This window comes from Lissotriton vulgaris, chromosome 6 (assembly GCF_964263255.1).
Source record: "Lissotriton vulgaris chromosome 6, aLisVul1.2, whole genome shotgun sequence".
Classification (NCBI taxonomy): Eukaryota; Metazoa; Chordata; class Amphibia; order Caudata; family Salamandridae; genus Lissotriton; species Lissotriton vulgaris.
Genome location: NC_141694.1, coordinates 1528391446 through 1528410729, shown reverse-complemented (window position 1 = coordinate 1528410729; position 19284 = coordinate 1528391446). Strand labels below are relative to the sequence as shown.

Below are 19284 nucleotides of genomic sequence, written 5' to 3'. Positions count from 1 at the left end.
CTGATGACGAGCTCAGCTGGTCATCACCAAAAGGTGTCGTGTGCTGATGACGAGCTGAGCTCGTCATGGTGCCACTAAAATGGCATTTTCCAGCACAGGGGGGGAAAACGCCCAGCAGCCATGTGGTTAAGGACGGTGTTTCCACTGTTGGGATTATGATGTCGGTTTCCAACAGCCTTCCCAGGTCGGCCTTTCCGACATGGAAAGACTGTCAGAGATCGACTTTGGGGGCCCTTCTCTCCTGGCCCTCTGGTTTAGGCCCTGGGGGAATCTAGGGTGCCTGCTTCACATCCTTGCACCGCTTGGCAGGCACCTCATGGTGCAGTTCCTACTAATCGTAGGATCTGCGCATTGTTTGGATAACATAAACTGAGGGCGTGTTGCCTACACTGATTCTGGACACCCCCGCAGGATATGTTGGCCTATAGACAAGCGGGCTCACAGTGCCACTGTAACCCCCCTCACATACCAAGGAGTGAGCAGTTTCTAGCAACCACTGAACATGACAACTCTGATTCCTCAGGACTTGTGGAAACAGTACTGAACCTTTCGCTCAGTCACTCGTGAGCACTTGTTCTCAGAGAAATATACAGAGAATACATAGTGGGACATTTTCAATAATATTTATTTAACCAACATTATTCTTGCATAAAATACGTGGGCTGCAATGATTAGGAGACAGAAGCAAATAAAGGAGATTACAAGCACCAAAAGAGTAAACAGTAGATGCATTTCTACCATGGTGCTAAAGCAATGAATATATGCAGGCATAAATGCAAAATGAATATCTAACGTACTCCTACGATGCAAACCCCACTCTGAGTGTACCTAGAGTGTGTGTATGGGTGTAGAGTCAAGAATCCCCCCAAGGGACGATCCTACCCCATTACCTGATGGGAGAGAGTGAAGGCCCCGCCTTGGTCTCGTGTTGGACACCCCTCAGGGAATGTCAGACCGGTGTGTGGTGATTTCTCAGCATGGAGGGACCTTCAGTGTCAGCAGAAGCATACCCTCTACAAATCTATCGGGATGCTTACTATTTATAATAAAAGCAGCCTTCGCGATGTGCACGCAAGATTAGTGATGTTATGGATATGTGGATACCACTGCGGTCCCATGAATGATGATAGGACGACTTTTGTACCTAATGCCTAGAAAGGCCAGTACATGATGTTCAGGGCCTCATGATAAAGTTGTGCAAAGCTGAATGTATAAACAAAGTAGTTTCAGAGAAACTAATCCAACATTGTTGTGCAAAAGGTCACAGCTGAAACTTTACTTTCTAGGACAATGTAAGGGATAAGCTGCCTTGCTACATGGGCCTAACTCTGGAATATAACACCTACTCCTCATCCTAAGGGTCTATATATAAAAGCTTTCTAAAAAGCCAGTATAAAAATCACCTAAAAGCAGACTTCCCCTTTAAAATATTCTTAAAAGCCTTAAACTTAAACCGGTATAAGCTCCCAATTATTATTTGTCTTTCTAAAAGACATATGCTATTCTTATTCAAAAGGGACAAACAGCATGGTCAGGAAGAGAAGAGGGGACTGGACCTGAGATCATCACCTGGACATTGACCACTTAATGAGGGCAATTACTCTTTATAATGTAACTGCATGTTTTCAGTTACTTTTCTGATGTTGACTTCATATTTTATACAAACTCAGACAGAAATCACTGATTTACAGCTTTGAGAAATGTGATCTTGAAGTGCCATATTTGAGGAACCAGAGGGAGTAAAACATTGACCCATTTTGTGTTAGAGGTGTTTCAACAGTTTGCACACTTAAAAAGCCTGATTAACAAAGGGAACATTACCCAAGTAGATCTACTCACCTATTTTAAGAACTTAAAGTAACTATTATTAAACTTCTGGCTGTTTGATCCAAATGAGTAGTATATAAAAATATAGGCAAAACAATAACATTTTACTGTCTTGTTAAAGAATTATTTTAATGTAAAATATGAATGTAAATTAATAATACACTATAACCAATAAAATAAAATTTTAAACACACTACCTCAACAAATTAAATGTTTATTACATTTTACAATATTTTAAATATTTTCATACATTTATATACATTTTTGAGCAATAATTTAAAAATAGACTTAACCACCCTCCCTACATTTTTATTTATTTTGCAATAAACCAGGTGAAGGTTATGGTTCTAATTGCATTTCAAAACATATTTATATTTAAAAAAATAAGTTAAAATGTTTCACTAATTTTGTTAAATGATGTGAAATATAAAATATTTTTTAAACATAAAAATCAAGCATTATAAATATGTTTTATTCGGTACATTTTGTAATATATAATGTATTCATTTAATTAATTCAACATTAATTCCTATGGCATGTTAGTTGTATTCCCTTACCCTGTTGTTTTCTATGGAACTACAGTGCCAGCTGTTGGACACGCGTGGTGATTGATGTACTCCAGTACTTGACTGTATTACTTTTCAGCCTCTTTTGATTTGATCACGGCTGCAGTAAATTTTAAAGTTTATCTTTGAATTGTAGTTGTCTTACCCTTTTATGAGCGTGTGTTTTATCTTATCATGTCCCCACCTAAAGCCCTCCTTAATTTTGCCTTAATCCTAACTATTTTGTTATAATTATTTCACATTTTCTCACTACTCCCACTGGTCCCTGTCTTATTAAATGCAATAATGTATACCTACATGCACAGAGGTCTCCGCATCCATGGAGGACATCTCTGTACAGAAAAGTCAGGTGAGGCAGAGGAAATCCCCATCTTCAGCTTTGTGAGTTTTGTTCAGAGTATGAAAAGTAGTACTATTGGTATGCTAGTTTGCAGTGCTCAAAATGCAGTATGTGAATTGGGCTTGTTGTACATTGGGTAATTCCCAGAAATTCCCAATAGTACACCTGGAAATGCTGTGCCAGGTGACGTTTGGCATGTGTACTCTCTGGAATGCCATCCATATATTTCGATGGGCTTCTATTAACTTGGTTCGAACAGCTTCATAGTAGCGAAGTCCACACAAGGGGAATGGAGCCCCTTAAGTAAAAAACTTTGGTACATATTTTTCCCTATTTAGAAAGCTCTTCCCCTACACTCTCAGCTAATGTGGGAGTGATCTGTGCCCACTCCCACCCCGAAAGTGGAGTTACTCCAGCGCTTTGCTGCATTAAATTGCAGTCTATTCCCATGATGGAAAGGGGTATATCCACACTCACTATTGTGGGCTCCTTACAAGTGTAGAAAGGGTACCTTCTGTTGTGCTCTATGTTTATGACCAAATTTACCCTTGTTATCAGGCTCAATGACTTCCTCAATTATCAAGGCATGGTCACATTAGTGCACTGACTTTATGTGTAGGAGCTACTGCATTAGTTTTCATTTTTACTGACAGACCTCTATTTCTGTAAGACTTTAAATAACAGAGTTTACTCCGATAGATCTCACATCGTGTAATAATTTATAACACATAAAGCAAAACGTAACCAACTATGGCGCAAACATTGACATAAAGATTCTCCGTACCTGCAGTGGTTCTCGAACGATAAAATTACTGGATACTGTGAGGTAACAAATGCTGTATCTTTAATGGCTTGAATAACATCCTTGAGAAAAAGAAAGAAAAGAAAGTTTTAATAGTCATGTTGTGTATGTTGAGTTACAAAACATGAGTAGTTTGCAGGCATTTTCTATTTCTTTGTAGCCCCTTCTTCTTACCAGTTGTCTAAAAACAGAAGCTTAAACGCAAGTAGATTTGTTTGTGTTTGATCCATAACCGGCTCCAATAATGTCATGCATAACATGACTATGTGTGTGAGTAAAGTATTGACTTTTGCGAATAAATAGACTTTGCCGTGAGTATGTCACCGAGCATGAGGAACTTATATAATGCGAAAATGCATTCTCAAAAATATGGTAATGACAAAGAAAGCTGATTTGTTCATGATTTAGTAATTTTTCTTATTGTGCACACAACACAATCATAGCTTTAGAGAAATCACAACATTTAACACAAATCTCACTTGACAAAAGTATGCTACACACAAACCAATCTTTCCAACTCACTTTGCTTGAGTTGTGGATAAATAGAGGCATATAATTCTAATGTTCACAAAAATTTTCGCTGGTTCTGCCACAGTGAAAGATAGTTGGTCTCTCAAATGTAAAAAATGCATTTCAATACTTTTACAAATTCCTCTCAAATTCATGCTTGCAGGGCATATGCAAAACTCACACTGCATATACTTGACCTCTCTCCCCTCACGATGATTGCCATAGGAAGACACAACACTTTAAATTTACTAACACTTTTCAACTGCAGAAATTACCCAATCGCAACATATCTTACATACCGGTAGCTGTGCAGTTTCACACTTCAAGTCCTTATAACAGACATTTTTGGTTTTGCAAATTGGCCTTGATTTAGGCATGTATAAATTACACCTTTCTCAGTGCATACATTCAACTTAGCCATGGAAAAACTTTATGAATCAGGCATATATTCTGGGGCTGGGGACAGATTCACGCTTCTAATTCGAGTACGATGAACAATGGGGAAAGTACATATAAGTGGGGAGGTCAAAATTAATGTTCTAACTTCAAACACAATTGTTGTTAACATTACTTTTCTATTTGGCAAAAAAAATAAAAATGAAAAACACAAAAAACAATCCAATTAATACAATTTCAAAATATTATATGATGTTAGCCTTACATCACATATAAAAATATATTTATAAAATATGAAATAAATCAAATAACATTTCACAATATCCACATCACTTACACGGATGTACGTCAGTACAACGCGCTCATTTTGATCGCGGTACTTCACGACGCAGCCATTACAACGCAAGTCCTTACAACGACTTGCGTTGGAGGGCACTGGGTTGTGGATTAATTTAATTTTCTATTCCAAATCCAGCCCATGTAACAGTAGGGAAGGTGTTGGAATAGAAAATCAAACTATTGCTTAAGCAAGAGCGCCCTCCAGCGCAAGCCGTAGTAACGACCTGCGTTGTAATGGCTGCATCGTAAAGGTCGCGCGGTGAAAACACCACGTTGTAAAGGATGTTTCCCCACTTACACTAATTAATCTCCCTAATAATAATAAAGAATGCGCCCAATTCCCCAGTTAATATTTTTTTTATACTACCTATAATAAAAATGAATGAACATTAATATTTGTACTTCTTTATTTAAGATGATTCTCGTTTATTGTACTAAATAAGAATTTAAATCAATAATATATTTAAAAATAATATTTTGTAAAAAAAACTCTTAACTATCTTAAAAGGTATTACACACGCAATATGCCACTAATGCCCAAAACTTGTAAACGAAATTGCAGAAATGTATAACAATATTAAAACATAGGTAAATGAATAAAGCAAAACAATGCAAATTTATACAAATTATAGTCCATAAAAAATATACATAATAATAAATAATATATTTTTTAAACACTACCCATTCAATGCCCCAGTAAGTCCCACAGCCCCTAAAATATAACATATAGAAATTATAATATCGAAAACAATAATTAAACATACATGTCTATATTAATTTACAACGAAAATTAACACAATATAAAACACATCAAAACTGTTTTAATTAGCAAATAGAGAAAATGACAATCTTAAACATCAATATTACAGTATGGAAATTATATACCTGCTCTCAATATTTAAAATCTCAATATTTTTGTACTCCTGATATTTTAACCTTGATAGTATTGTTAACCAATACTCTGGAGTAGATATTCAGGAGCCATACCTTCCCCATAGCTGAATAAACTTGACTGGTGTGTGTGGGAGCAGGCCATCACGCCTCCACCATGCTCCCAAACCGCTGAAGCCGACTGCAGACCGCCCACCAGATTAGGAGTTTTCTCCTGGTCTGGCAGGCGGACCTATGGCAGTCCAGCGGTGGGCCAGTTCTGAGGCTCATAAGCGAGCCTTAGAAAAGCAGCGCCGAGGGCCTGCCTAACCCCAGTCCTGCAAGGCATGGACTGTGAAACCTTGCTGTGCAAGAGCAGGGGGTGCATGCACCCCCAGGCCCTGAGGCAACAGGGGTCCCTGTAGGGTCCCCTTAGTTTCCTCACTGCCACAGTAATCATGGCGGGCTCACTGCCACGAAAACTGTGGCGGTGAAGAAACTTTCAAGTATGCTTATTGTAGGCCTCTGACCGCTGCTGTTGAATGGATTGCCGGCGCACCACCACTGTGGGTTTGGTGATCCATCGGACTGCCAAACTCATAACTAGGCCCTATGTCAGGACAAGCTCCATGAACCAATTAGAAATACCTACCACTCTGTGGGATGGAAGCAGAGTCTATCCAGGGCACAGAACTGAAAACGAGTGGACAGTGAACTGCTCATTTCAGTTGTCAACTGCAAATTTGACAGCTCAAGAGAAGGGAATTGCTTTGCAATTTGATAACCCTATCCTTAGATCTATTTCCAGTGTGCTTGTAGAGAAAAGAGACAGGATACAAACTCGACCACATAGCCTGTATGGCTATGTACACAATAGGCAACCATGGGCAGTTTGTCATGATACTACTCATGTGTGAGGTTCTTTTATAAGGAATAGATAGATTTACTGTTGAGAGCAGAGTCAAGGTAGGTGATTCTTAGAGTGTCCAGAAACAAGTAAAACTGAAATGTACCATGCCCGATCCAACATACTAATCTAGTTCTGTTGCTTCAGGGATAGAATCTCTTGGGTAGTAGTTTAGCTTCTGTCTCGCATGTAAAAAAAACTCCATCTATTTGCTGTGTTTTACCCATTTGTTTTTGACAGGGCTTATTGGGTGGATTACAAAACTTTTTTTGCTGCCACTATTTCATGTCCATGGTACTTTTAAGTGGTAAGTTCAAACACCCTTTTAACACTGTATTATTAAAAAGGTTTCTGAGCGTGGTAATGTTTGATAAGAAGGCTTGTGTTGTAGTTTTCTTCTGTTGGTTATGTGTTTTGTTATTTGTTTGTCCTGCGTTTTGTTTTCCTCTCTGCAATGTGGTCCCTATTTAGTTTTAAATGTGCGGTTATACTGTTCTGTATGTGTTATTGTGTTCTGTTGGTTACCTTAGATATTTCAACAAATAATGCTATACTTCCATGCAAAAGGAGCCCATACCTTTAAAGTTACTGTAACAAGCAACAGTTATACTAACTATGGTATAAGTTAGTAAAGGTTTGCTGTTCTAGCTCTTCAACTAGTAAGACACTAGTCAGCCCAAAACTAAGTCAGAGATCATATTCTATATTAGCACTTTCAGTGCTCACTTTATCTGATACAATCCCTAATGTTTTGTCCACTGGAGTGGTTTTGACCTACTGAATAGGTTTAGCTAAATGTTCTCAGCTGTAACTTAAAGTACATTTAGGTGCTAAATGGTGATAAATAGAACGTGCACTCTGGGAAAAAAACATGTGTGATTTCACAGTAAATAGAGATGGGAATTGAGAATAAAAGGAATATTTCACCAGCTTCAATAATAAAATAGCATCTAATTTTGGAATGAAAGTTGTTTTCCTGGCAGCCTGAAATGCACCGCATGCTCTTATTGTACACAATGTACTCAATCCATAAAACTGTAGAGTTTGATCTTAAAATGCCATCAAGGCCAAATTTGCATTGTGTAGGTATTGTGGCCTGAAACGACTAGTGAAGTTAAATTCTCTATCTAGGGCATGCCAGGTTTGTAATATGAAATATATTCTGCCTCATTTAGCTGAAGCGCATTCCAAAATAGATTCACATTTTGTCTAATATCACACTTCATTCATACCTTTGTGGCCTCAGCAGACAAACTCTTACTTCAAAGGATTGGCCACGCAGTACCCACCCTGTATGAGAAGGAAGCCCCTCAAGGTACTACACAGTTCCCATTAATTAACGAAATTCCTATAAAGTCAGTGGAACCAGGCTCTACAGGAGGCCTGACCCTAGTGTTGGGTAAAGAGATTACCTTTATAGTGCATGGGCGGAACTGGTAGGGGCAGGACTAGAAGTGGTAGGGAGGAAGTAGTATCTTCCAAGCAGCCAAGACAGGGGATATAATATTTGATGCCTGAAACCCTGGGATAGCCATTTCCCTCTCCTGAAATATGGGGTGTGGGAAGGATGGTAATGTTTTTATAAGAGCCTAGGGCCTCATCATCAGAGTCTGACTGATGTATTCTTTAATCATCTAAAGTATTTAGCCCTCTACAAGAAGAGAATCTGCCTGGATCCAACGAGGAGTGAAGATTTAGTACTCTCCTACCATGAGGTAGAAAGTATTTATTCGGAAAAATCGTGAATTTTGATACCTTCCTGAATCTAGTGTGGGCAGAAGGCCCTAAGACACAGGAAATGTAGGCTATGCAGAAGAATTACAGTGGACCTGTTGGAACTTGACATTACCTCTGAACGATTGGATGGACAGAAATGTAATCTGCCACAATATCTAACAATGCACCATAGAGCTCGCAACTACCTCACTGATCTATGTGTGCAGACTAATAGTAGCCACTAATCCAGAAGGGGCTGAAATATATCTACCAGCAAATGGCAAAGAAAAAGGCTAGGTGGCTAATGCTTTGCTACAACTGTAATAGATCTATGAAATGACCTTCCCCTTTTATTATAAAATGTCCACACATTACTGTGCCACCTGGCACCATTGGCGTGGGTCTCCCTTCCATTTTTGGATGCGTTGGGCAATGTGCAACTGATGTCCAGTGCCACAGTGCGAGTGCTTTCTACTGTAAATTGATTTATTGATTAGTGGTTCCATGACTGGATATTTGGTTTACTTGTCAGACCATAGTACAGTGCACTGAGTGTGCCTAGGGCAGGTAATTCCAAATGCTGCTAGTGGGCTTGCAGCACTGGTTGTACCACCCACGGAAGCGGCCTTGTAAAACGTGTCTAAGGTCTGAAATTGCAGAGCCTGCGTGCAGCCTGGTACTGTCATGCTGAGTGGGCAAGTGCACCCACTTGCCAGTCCCTAAACCTTCCATTTTCTTCATATCAGTCACCCCTATGGTAGGCCCAAGGGAAGGGTCCATTTTAAGTATAAGGTAGGACAAGCTCTGATGTGTGTGGCATGTCCTAATAGTGAATTACAGCCATTTTCGTTGTTCACTATTGCAAGGCTACCTGTTCTCCATAGGCCAGAATGGACTGATAGATTATTACATGTTTATAATCCTAACATACTCAGAGAACATGGTAGAAATTTGAGTTTAGTATACCGCTGTCCGGACTGATCGACGCCAGCTTCCGAACTCCGACTCTGTCGCCGCACCGCAAGCTGGAAGCACCGCAATGAAGCACCGTCTCGCCCTGCAACGTACGCCTTGGATCCACCGACTCTGTCAACAGGCCACTGCCTGTGCCGGATCGAGGGACAATGCGTCCTGCAACGCTTCCTTTCTTCTCCGCGATGAACACCGGAACCGGCTCTCACATTCGTGCCGGCCGCCTCAAGTAAAATGTACGGTGACTGATTCTGTCGACAATTGAGTGGGCCAGTCCCGACGCGGTCCGCTAGACTCAGTGTTGCTTCTACAACGCTGTAGACAGACGGGGCTACCGACTCGCACAGAACCTTGAACTAAGCCTTTTAACCAGAACTCTTAAAATCTAATAGTACTGGTCTTGTGGTAACTCTATATAAAATACACTTATTTTTGATATACAACCTTGTGTGGTGTACATTTGTTGTGTTGTCACTGGGTTACTGAATGTGGTCACAAATGCTTAACTTACAACGCCTCTGAGATAAAGCCTTGCTGCTCATGTCAAGCTACCAAGGGGGTGAGCAGGGGTTATTTTAGGAGTGTAATCCCCTTATCCTGACTAGAAGAGAGGCTCCCTATTTGTCACAAGTACCTACCTGGGCCAACTAGAGACCCACAATTCTAACAATTACATGCTACCATAACTGATTACTGCATCACCCCCAAGATGCTTCCGCCATTAAAATACACTGTTTTCTGGTATAGGCTGAATAATATGCATAATATTTATAAATAAATACAAAATACAAATACAGTTCTCTTTTTTTCCTATGGTTTTCTGTGTTGCAGGTGCTAATATAAGTTTTTTATTTCCTGGTTTCATTTTAATTCACGTACATCACATTGATTTTATTTGAGAGGGGCTTTCCTGCTTATGTCAAGGTCCCAAGCGTGAACCAGGAGTTCCTTACAGAAACCAGCTTATCAAGTCAGATTGTTTTGGCCTTATAAGAGCTCTGTCACAGGTTCCACCAAGACAGTAGCCACTCACTCCTAGACTAACATCCTTACGTGCTACAGCACTGATGGCCATGCTTCAATTCTGGGTACACACTGTAGTTAGTGATCCAGGAAAATGACGCTGGTGCTTGTACAGGGAAGCAATTTGATACTGAATTACATCAGGCATATTTTGGCTACAAGATTACTCGGAATTTGGTGATAGTATCACACTTTGTAAATGGCATACTAAGTGCTTAATTACAAGCCCCATTTTAATAATTTAGGTAGCCAACCCACAGAGTTACTGATACTGATACAGGGAGTATTTGTAACTTAGCGGTGGGTGAAGTTCATGGGACTACGAGTGGGACCCTGGGGGCCCCTCAGTACTGTTTTGTAAAAACTTCTTCTAATAAAAATCTTGAAATAGAAAAAAGAAAAAAGAAATTAGGAATCAGTGGGGTGATGGGAATACTCCTATGATACCTGTTAATTCCTCATTTTCCCACAGAATTTCACTTGAAGAGTTTTTGTACAATGCGTATAGGGATTTGTTAGTACTGAAAGCCGCTATTTGTTTAGTTGAGGGTAGGCATCAGAAGTCAAGTGGTGTGGTGTGTACAATCCCGGTGAGTAAAGCCACTAGATCCAAAATGCCGTGTTTGGTCAAGTCGAGCATGCTGGAAAAAGTGCAAACGAGGCAGCAGCGTCTCGGTCTCCTTGGGTTTGTTTGAACAATTCACTTAAAGATTCTGCCTGCTTTAATCAGACAAAGAACCAAGGTGAAAGACACTGGGTTCTTGTTAAAGCTGTAAAACACATACTTCAGTACCTGTGGTTGGTCCCTCCATTAGTACTGAAACCAGACTCGTAATAAGGCACCCATGGTATTGACATTTTCCAGGTATGGTATTGCCACCCCAAACACGGGCCCAAGAATCAGTATCTAAGTTGAATTCAAATACACACAAAAAAAACTTGTCTTAAAATGGCAGATGAAAAACTGCGTATGACCTAAACTTAAATGGCATACGAGTGTGCTTTACAATGACCTTATTTGAAATCCTGGAAATATATGCCATTTTGCTTGCTTGCTTGCAGCACAGATTAATAAATGCAGCTCAAAGCAAGTGTTATGGTGTTATATATTTTTTTTTTATATTTTGAATGCGAACTGCAGCAGAGCTTTACCATCAAACATCATGGCCGTTTAAGAGCTTATCACGCAATAACATATTATTAAATTGGCTTAATCTGAAAATGGCATATAACATTTGTGAAACTTACCTTAAATAGAATATCTGTGCACATTGCTTTTCCGTGAGTTATTATAGGTTCTTGGTCTTCACCTTTGCCATCCCAACAATCTAGCTCAACACACCTGAAGAAACAAAAAAAAGTATACCAAACAGTTACTCTGGTAAATAGGAGTTGTTCAGCCTAGTGTTGGCCATGCAAGGATAAAAGATCTTAGAAAAATGTCAACAGTAATATTTACTACACAATATTGTGTACTTTACTGGACTGAGCAATTATTTTGCATTCTATGCTGGCACTACCCAAAAACCTACAGACTGTCTAGAATGCCTCCAGACTCATCCCGGACATCCCACACCGCAACCACATCTACAGTCACCTGAGAGATCTTCACTGGCTATGTGTCAACAAAAGAATCACATTTAAGCTTCTCACACACATCTACAAAGCCCTCCACAATACTGGACCTGAATACCTCAAACACTGCTTCTCCTTCTACACTACCACCAGACATCTCAAAACTGCCCAACTGGCACTGGTCACCATCACACGGTTCCGCAAGACAATGGCTGGAGGAAGATCCTTCTCCTACCTCGCTACGAAGAGCTTTAACTCGCTGCCCCTGGCAATAACCATCGCTGCCGCAATTCAGGAAGGACCTCAAGACCTGGCTCTTCAACTGAACCGCAGCCCCCCCTCAATGCCTTGAAACCCTCATGGGAAAGTAGTCACGCTTTATAAGCTTACTGATTGATTGATTTATTGATTGGTTGATTGATTTCTCTGATATTTCCCTAGTGACATTCTAGACAATAAAGTGGAGCTTCCTTTATAGTATCCACTCGTCAAATGACTGCCCAATCCCCTTGGTTAGATCAGTGTTATATAACTACCAACACCCCCCAAAAATAGTTATTGAAATAAGTTGGATGCATCCTTGTGGAACTTGGTTTTTATATAAAGTTTAAATAGTTCAAAGTCAGGTATTTGGGAAGCAATACAATTTGCTGCTGTTGCAACCACTGCACCAACGATATAAGATGGTCTCATTTTGCAGACCTACCCATAGTAGATTGTGATGACTCATCCTGCAGCAACCTTTGAATGTTGTTTTGAGTGTGTTTATCAGGTTGTGCGCTACAGTGTTCAAACACAGTGACAGTCTTTCATACATCACAGTGCCCTCTGCTATTAGTGAGCATTTGCATACTATATGAAATGCTGGCACTGGCTCGGCCAATCAGAGTGCTTTGAATGCTAGCGCTAACTACTGCTGATGACCTGCAATCTGGGATCGGTAAACGTGTGACAGGCACATAAAGCAAACAGTAACAGTTGGCCTGATTGTCTGCCTGTTGTGTGGGTGAAAGGATTCAGGTGGGTGCTAATGAAATCATAAACAAATGATCTTTGCTCTTACCCTTATTATGCTCATTCACCTTTGACGCAAAATTGACGATATTCAAGAAACAGTAGTTCACGCTTTTCCAAGTTGGGTTTAACTGGAGTGAATGTTCAGAATATTGGTAAATACGGTTTAGATGTCAGTACTTCCTAGAAACACTTTGGGACATTTTTATATTGCTCAGGGGGATAGTTATTCACAACTTTACTCTGTCTATTCTGATCTTTAAAGCAGCCTGCATCTCTATACTATATATTTTTTTCCTGAAGGAGGACATGCAAAAGTGTATTTTTTGTTAGTTAACAAGATAGGCTGACAACAAATCAGATACTGATTCGTTGGAGGGGACTTAGAGGATTTGAGGCACCATAGGTGGATGGTGTCCAGCCCTTCAACTCAACCTCAGTAAACCGCAGTAAACCTTTCAGGTTACTCTTACTCATTACCCTGTTACTTGGCAACAATAAATATTTACCCCCATTAGTTAAAACCACAGTGCATGTCCTTGGCATTCCACATCTCGATTTTATCAAATTACCAAGTTCACCACAGTCTTCCCTCGCACCCCTGGAATAAAACCTCCACTCCATGGCTAGACTTATAACATCTTCAAATTTGACCACTTTTCACCAATTGTAGGAGAATTGGATAGACTAATTTTGGAAGCCAATAATAAATTCAGAACTTGGTGCCTGGAGTACAAAGCTATTCACTTAAATCATCCCCCTGACTCGTCAGAATGGCTCATCATCCGTGGAAGGCAAACGGGACTCAGAAGCAGAAGCTAAAATGTATAATTCTACTAAGCACAAACTCAAATGTTTTCATGGGCGGTCACATCATCCTAGAAATCCCGTGAGCCAGATTTAAGAAGTCAGGCCACAGTATTACATTACCGAAAACATGTCAAGATCCCCCCTGCTCCCGGGTTAATTCTCAAGGCTATTGTCATCTAACACCTTTTAATCCTTGTAAATTGACTCTATGTTTTGAAGTTGGTGCTTTATATATTATACAACTCTGTTTTATGTAAAACGCACTACCTACAGCCAGGTGGCTCAGCAGTGCTCCAGAAAGCCATTAAATAAATAATTAAACCCATACATGAACACTGTGGCCTTTTACCTAAGAAGTGATGTGTTTTCCAATTCCTAATGCAATATTTTCCAGTCCAGATACAGCTTGTGTGGATGGCCTTTCATAAGATTACAGATACTAGCTTATCTTTCTATAAACTGCAGTTATCTCCTCAGGACTTAAATATATGAATGTGGAAAGACATCAGCATCATACAGAGATCAGTTGTTAGCTGAGGCCATCATCACAGCTATAGGCAATATGCACTACACTTTGGTAAGGGTGCCTGCCAGCGATGCATACATAGTGGGGATATATGCAGGCTTGCAGGGACAGTCTGACCTTGCATTAGATCACCAAAGAGTGATGTATGAATTGTAAAAAATGATTCACACTTGACACAGTCTGTCCCTCAGCGTTAGGTAAAAGTGATTAATGCTCATCTGGAAACCTACTAAAGCAGCTGGTGTGATCTAGATGGTACCCCATCGGATGTCCACTCATTACTGTCGGAGCTTGATACGGGGTCCCTGTTCTTACATGGCTTAGGTGCCCGGTGTTCGAAGAAGCTCCTATGCTGCCTGGCAGTTTCCGTAGTATTAAGTGGGTATAGGTATATTGTTATATTGTCCCCCACTCCCCACCCGACTCCTTACTTCATCAGGGTGGGAGTGCTGCCTGGCTATTACGTGCCTATCGCTATGAAAGTGGCAGTCTCATTCCTCTGTGACTCCCTATTTCAGGAAGTTTGTTCCGGTCACGTGGGGAAACGTTCCTGCTCGTGATCCGGAAGTGACGACGTCCTCATTACCCTCTCTGCCCAGATTTCCATTGGTCTCCAATCGCTGTCCTGCAATAGCTCGAGTGCATTGTTTTTATTCCTTTTATTTTTCTTCTTTTTTCCGCAAGGCGAGAACAACATTCGTCGTGTGGAAACACACTTGGGAATGGGCTTATATTACCTACTGGCGGTCGCCGGTAGGTAGTTATAGTTAGGATCTACTTTCCATAGGAAATCCGCAACATTCTATTGGTAATACCTTTGGCCCCGGTGGACGAATCTTCGCGAATTTCTCAAAGTTCGTGGCCCGCTCAGCTCCGCTCCGCTCCATCCCTGAAAATGTGGGGGAGATTCGTCAAGCGGGGGCCATCATGAGTGATGTCACTGACCATGTCATGAGTGATGTAATATATGACGTCATCAGCAGTGCATTGCAGGCGCGCAAGTTATAGTGAGTCCAACTAACTATAACGTGGGAATTTCAATGGTTTATGTCAGTAAAATTTCCAGCTAACTATAACTGGTGTGAAACCTATGGTTTTTTCAGTGAATTTAGTAGGTTTTTTAAATGCTAATTCCTAACTATAACTAGTGTGAAACCTATGGTTTTTTCAGTGAATATATATATATATATATCTATATATATATATATAGATATATCTATATATATATAGATATATATATATAGATATATATATATAGATATATATATATATTCACTGAAAAAACCATAGGTTATACACTATATATAGTTAGGAATTAGCCTTTAAAAAACCAATGAAATTCACTAAAAAAAACATAGGTTTTAGGCCTTATATAGTTAGGAATTAACATATAAAAAACCATTGAAATTCCTCCTATATAGTTAGCTGGACATTTTATTGATATAAAACCAATGAAATTCGACATATAGTTAGGTGCACTAACTATATATTTTGCGCATCCGCAATCCAATGCTGATGATGTCACATATTACATCATTCATGACATGGTCAGTGACATCACTGATGACATCATCCAGTGTCTGTGTGTTTTTGTAAAGTTTAAATATGTTTTACATATTGAAGAATGAGAGGATGTATAAGAGTATGGATGAAGGATTTGATTGTATAAGTGAGTAAGTATGTGTTTGTATATCTGTGAAAATGTAAGCTGTTCTGTCTTTAACTGTATAGATGAAGAAATCAAAGTGTGATTGATTCTTTACAGGACTGAGTAGGTGTGTGAGTAACTCCATGGTTGAGTGGCAGTGTGTGAGTGTCTGCATAGGTGTATGAGTGCATATGATAGTGTTGCAATGATGAGTGACAGTATGTACGAATGACCTTATGGGTGAATGAATGAATGTGCATGTAGACGTAGGAATCAGTTAGTGGGTATGTAGTAAATGGTATTGGTGTGTCAATAGTTTCAAAAATGATACTCTGTATTTTACACTAGGTGTATTAGAGTGTAAGGAGGTGCATTGTATTATCACATGAAGTATATCATCAGTGGTGTAATTATTGATGTTAAATGAGCTGTCATCAGTGATGTCATCAGTGATGTCACTGACCATGTCATGAATGATGTAATATGTGACATCATCAGCATTGGATTGCGGATGAGCAAAATATATAGTTAGTGCACCTAACTATATGTCGAATTTCATTGGTTTTATATCAATAAAATGTCCAGCTAACTATATAGGAGGAATTTCAATGGTTTTTATATGTTAATTCCTAACTATATAAGGCCTAAAACCTATGTTTTTTTTTAGTGAATTTCATTGGTTTTTTAAAGGCTAATTCCTAACTATATATAGTGTATAACCTATGGTTTTTTCAGTGAATTTCATTGGTTTTTTAAAAGCTAATATATATATATATATATAAGGCCAGAAACCTATGGTTTTTTCAGTGAATTTACAAGGTTTTGAAAATGCTAATTCTATTAGCGGATAACGTTTAAATATGTTAATATCCTTGTAGGACCACCTGAGCATCCCTAGGGATCCGATTTTTGATGCATGAACAATGGTTGGATGCATGATGGATGAATGATTGTTGGGTGGATGCATGGATGGATGCAAGCATGATAGATGGGTGAATGGATGCATGAATGATGGATGGATGCAGGATGGATGGATGGGTGGGTGGATGGATGGGGTGCATGAATGGTGGGTGGGAGGGTGGCTGGGTATTGGATGGATGCATGATTGTTGGCTGGAAGATGGATGGATGGCTGGTGGATGCATGATGGGTGAATGCATGATGGGTGGGTGGATGAATGAATGCTGGGTGGATGCATGATGGTTGGATGCAGGGTGGATGGATGGATGCATGGGTGAATGCATGTTGAGTGGATAGCTGGATGGATGGGTGGATGCATGCATGCATGAATGAATGAATAATGGATGGATGTATGATGGCTGGATGGGTGGCTGGATGGATGGGTGGCTGGATGGTGGACTGTGTGAGTGGTGGGTGAGCAGTATCAGACTGCCTGCACAATGTCAGGGTGACTGTGCGTAGTAAATGGTGGGTGAGTGTGCAGGGTGAGCAGTGTTTGAGGATAGGTGAAAGGTATGCAAGTAATTTGTAGCAGAATACATTGAATAAAAATAGGTGGATCGATAGGTGAACGGTTCTGTGGATGGATGGTAGGGTGCGGTGCTCCCAATTCTCGTCACATCACTTTTGAGGAGGGTGTGGTGGCGGGTTTGCCCTGTCTCCACTGTCGGTCGGGCAGCTGTCCCCCCGGCAACTCTTGGGGTGCATTTTGGATTGGTAGACCATGAAAGTCACCTCAAGCCCCTGCATAGCTGCCAAGGTTTCGGGTGCGGTGCTCCCAATTCTCGTCACATCACTTTTGAGGAGGGTGTGGGTGGCGGGTTTGCCCTGTCTCCACTGTCGGTCGGGCAGCTGTCCCCCCGGCAACTCTTGGGGTGCACTTTGGATTGGTAGACCATGAAAGTCACCTCAAGCCCCTGCATAGCTGCCAAGGTTTCGGATTGCTATGTGTGACATTTTTTAAATTTCAGTGCAATTATGAGTGACATTTCAATGATTATGAGTGACAATTTTTCACGAGCAAAACCAAGCAATGAAGTCCATGGGAATGGATGAATATGACAAATTATACCCTTTTGAGCTGTGAGAAACTCTAAAAAGATCTTGAAACTGCTGCAGAGCACCTGAAATTAAAGGTTGCTATTGATCACAAAACGTCTGCTTTTTATAAACAGGTGTGCTTTGTATCTGGTGATAGGAAAAGAGAAGACATATAAAGAGAAGAGGCTACTTCACCCCAGGGCAGAGGAGTGCACAGCACAGACTGCGGACGGCCTGCAATGCTGGTGTCTGGTGCAGAGCCGAGTGCAGTAGCGCCTGGGCACAGTGTAAATGGACAGGTGTGCCCCAGCACCAGTCGGACTGCCGCTGGCGGCCGCGTTAGTCCAGGCTGCGGAGTCTACCCTGGCGGCGGCCCTAAAAGAGAGCACTGGAGACCGGGGGACACCCCCGGCAGACGTGCTCCCTCGGCGGCGGAGTGGGGGTGCAGTGTTTAGAGGTGCTGCCACACAATTTTAAAAGATGTCCCGAGGGAGGGACGGAGGCTGCGTGCAGCTTCCGGGTCGCTCGGGGAAGCCTCTGAGTCCGTCCGTCCCAGTGCCTTGCCTCTCTGCCCGGCCCAGCCCACACCGCCTCCCGGCCCTGCCCACCTGTCCTGCCGCTGTGAAGCTGCCAGAGCTCGGGACCAGGATCCGGGTCAGGCGGCAGCAGGTGCTCCCCTGAGTGCAGCAGAGATGAGCCTTCTCTCGTGTTCACCACCCGGTCTCCCCCTCGGCACGGGAGACCGGCGGACACATCAAGGCTTTCCCCAGGCGGGGGGAAGCGGAAACCACGTCCTCCCGGCCCCGCCCACAACCAGGCGGCGGCCATGTTGAGGCGGCTCGGGCCGCGGCAGTGATCTCGGGGGGCAAAACGAGGGGTGGGCACCCTTGATATTAAAATAAAAAGATTAAAACAAAAGAGAGAAGCCCCCCAAGGCTCCCCCCCCCCTAAATTTTTTCCCGAAAATTCGCGGGGGTGCGCGCACGCGTGCGCGCTTATAGATATATAATTGATTTCTCTTCTAATTTTCTCAGGAACCACTGGAGGGATTTACACTATTTTACCAAAAGCGTGATCTGCGTACCAGACACTACTATTTTGACAAGTTTGGTGTAATTCCCTTCAGTGGTTCAAGCTGTAGCCGAGTCTAAAGGTCCTATGGAAATTAACATGTGGAAAACACGTTTTTGGGACCCCCCTTTTTTCTCAGCCCCCACTTGACGAATCCCCCCCAAATTTTCAGGGAAGGAGCGGAGCGGAGTGAGCCATCTTCTTTGAGAAAATTGCGAAGATTCATCAACCAGGACATAAGTTATTCCCAATAGAATGTTGGGGATTTCCTATGGGAACCCGTCCTTACTATATATACCTACTGGCTACCGCCAGTAGGTAATATATATATATATATATATAGATATATATATCAGTAATTCTTTATTTATG

At 41.2% G+C, this 19284-nt stretch overlaps 1 protein-coding gene across 5 annotated transcripts in view; it reads right to left on the bottom strand.

Moving 5' to 3' along the window:
- The window catches only part of PLCB4 (phospholipase C beta 4), a 1177624-nt gene that overhangs the window by 407269 nt on the left and 751071 nt on the right, over positions 1-19284 (bottom strand). For all 5 annotated transcript variants that reach the window (XM_086927702.1, XM_086927703.1, XM_086927699.1 and 2 more), the window contains 2 exons: positions 11517-11610; positions 3518-3597 (listed from right to left, as the gene is read on the bottom strand). In XM_086927702.1, the coding sequence (XP_086783828.1) occupies positions 3518-3597; positions 11517-11610 (174 nt within the window). The remainder of the gene's footprint in view (positions 1-3517; positions 3598-11516; positions 11611-19284) is intronic.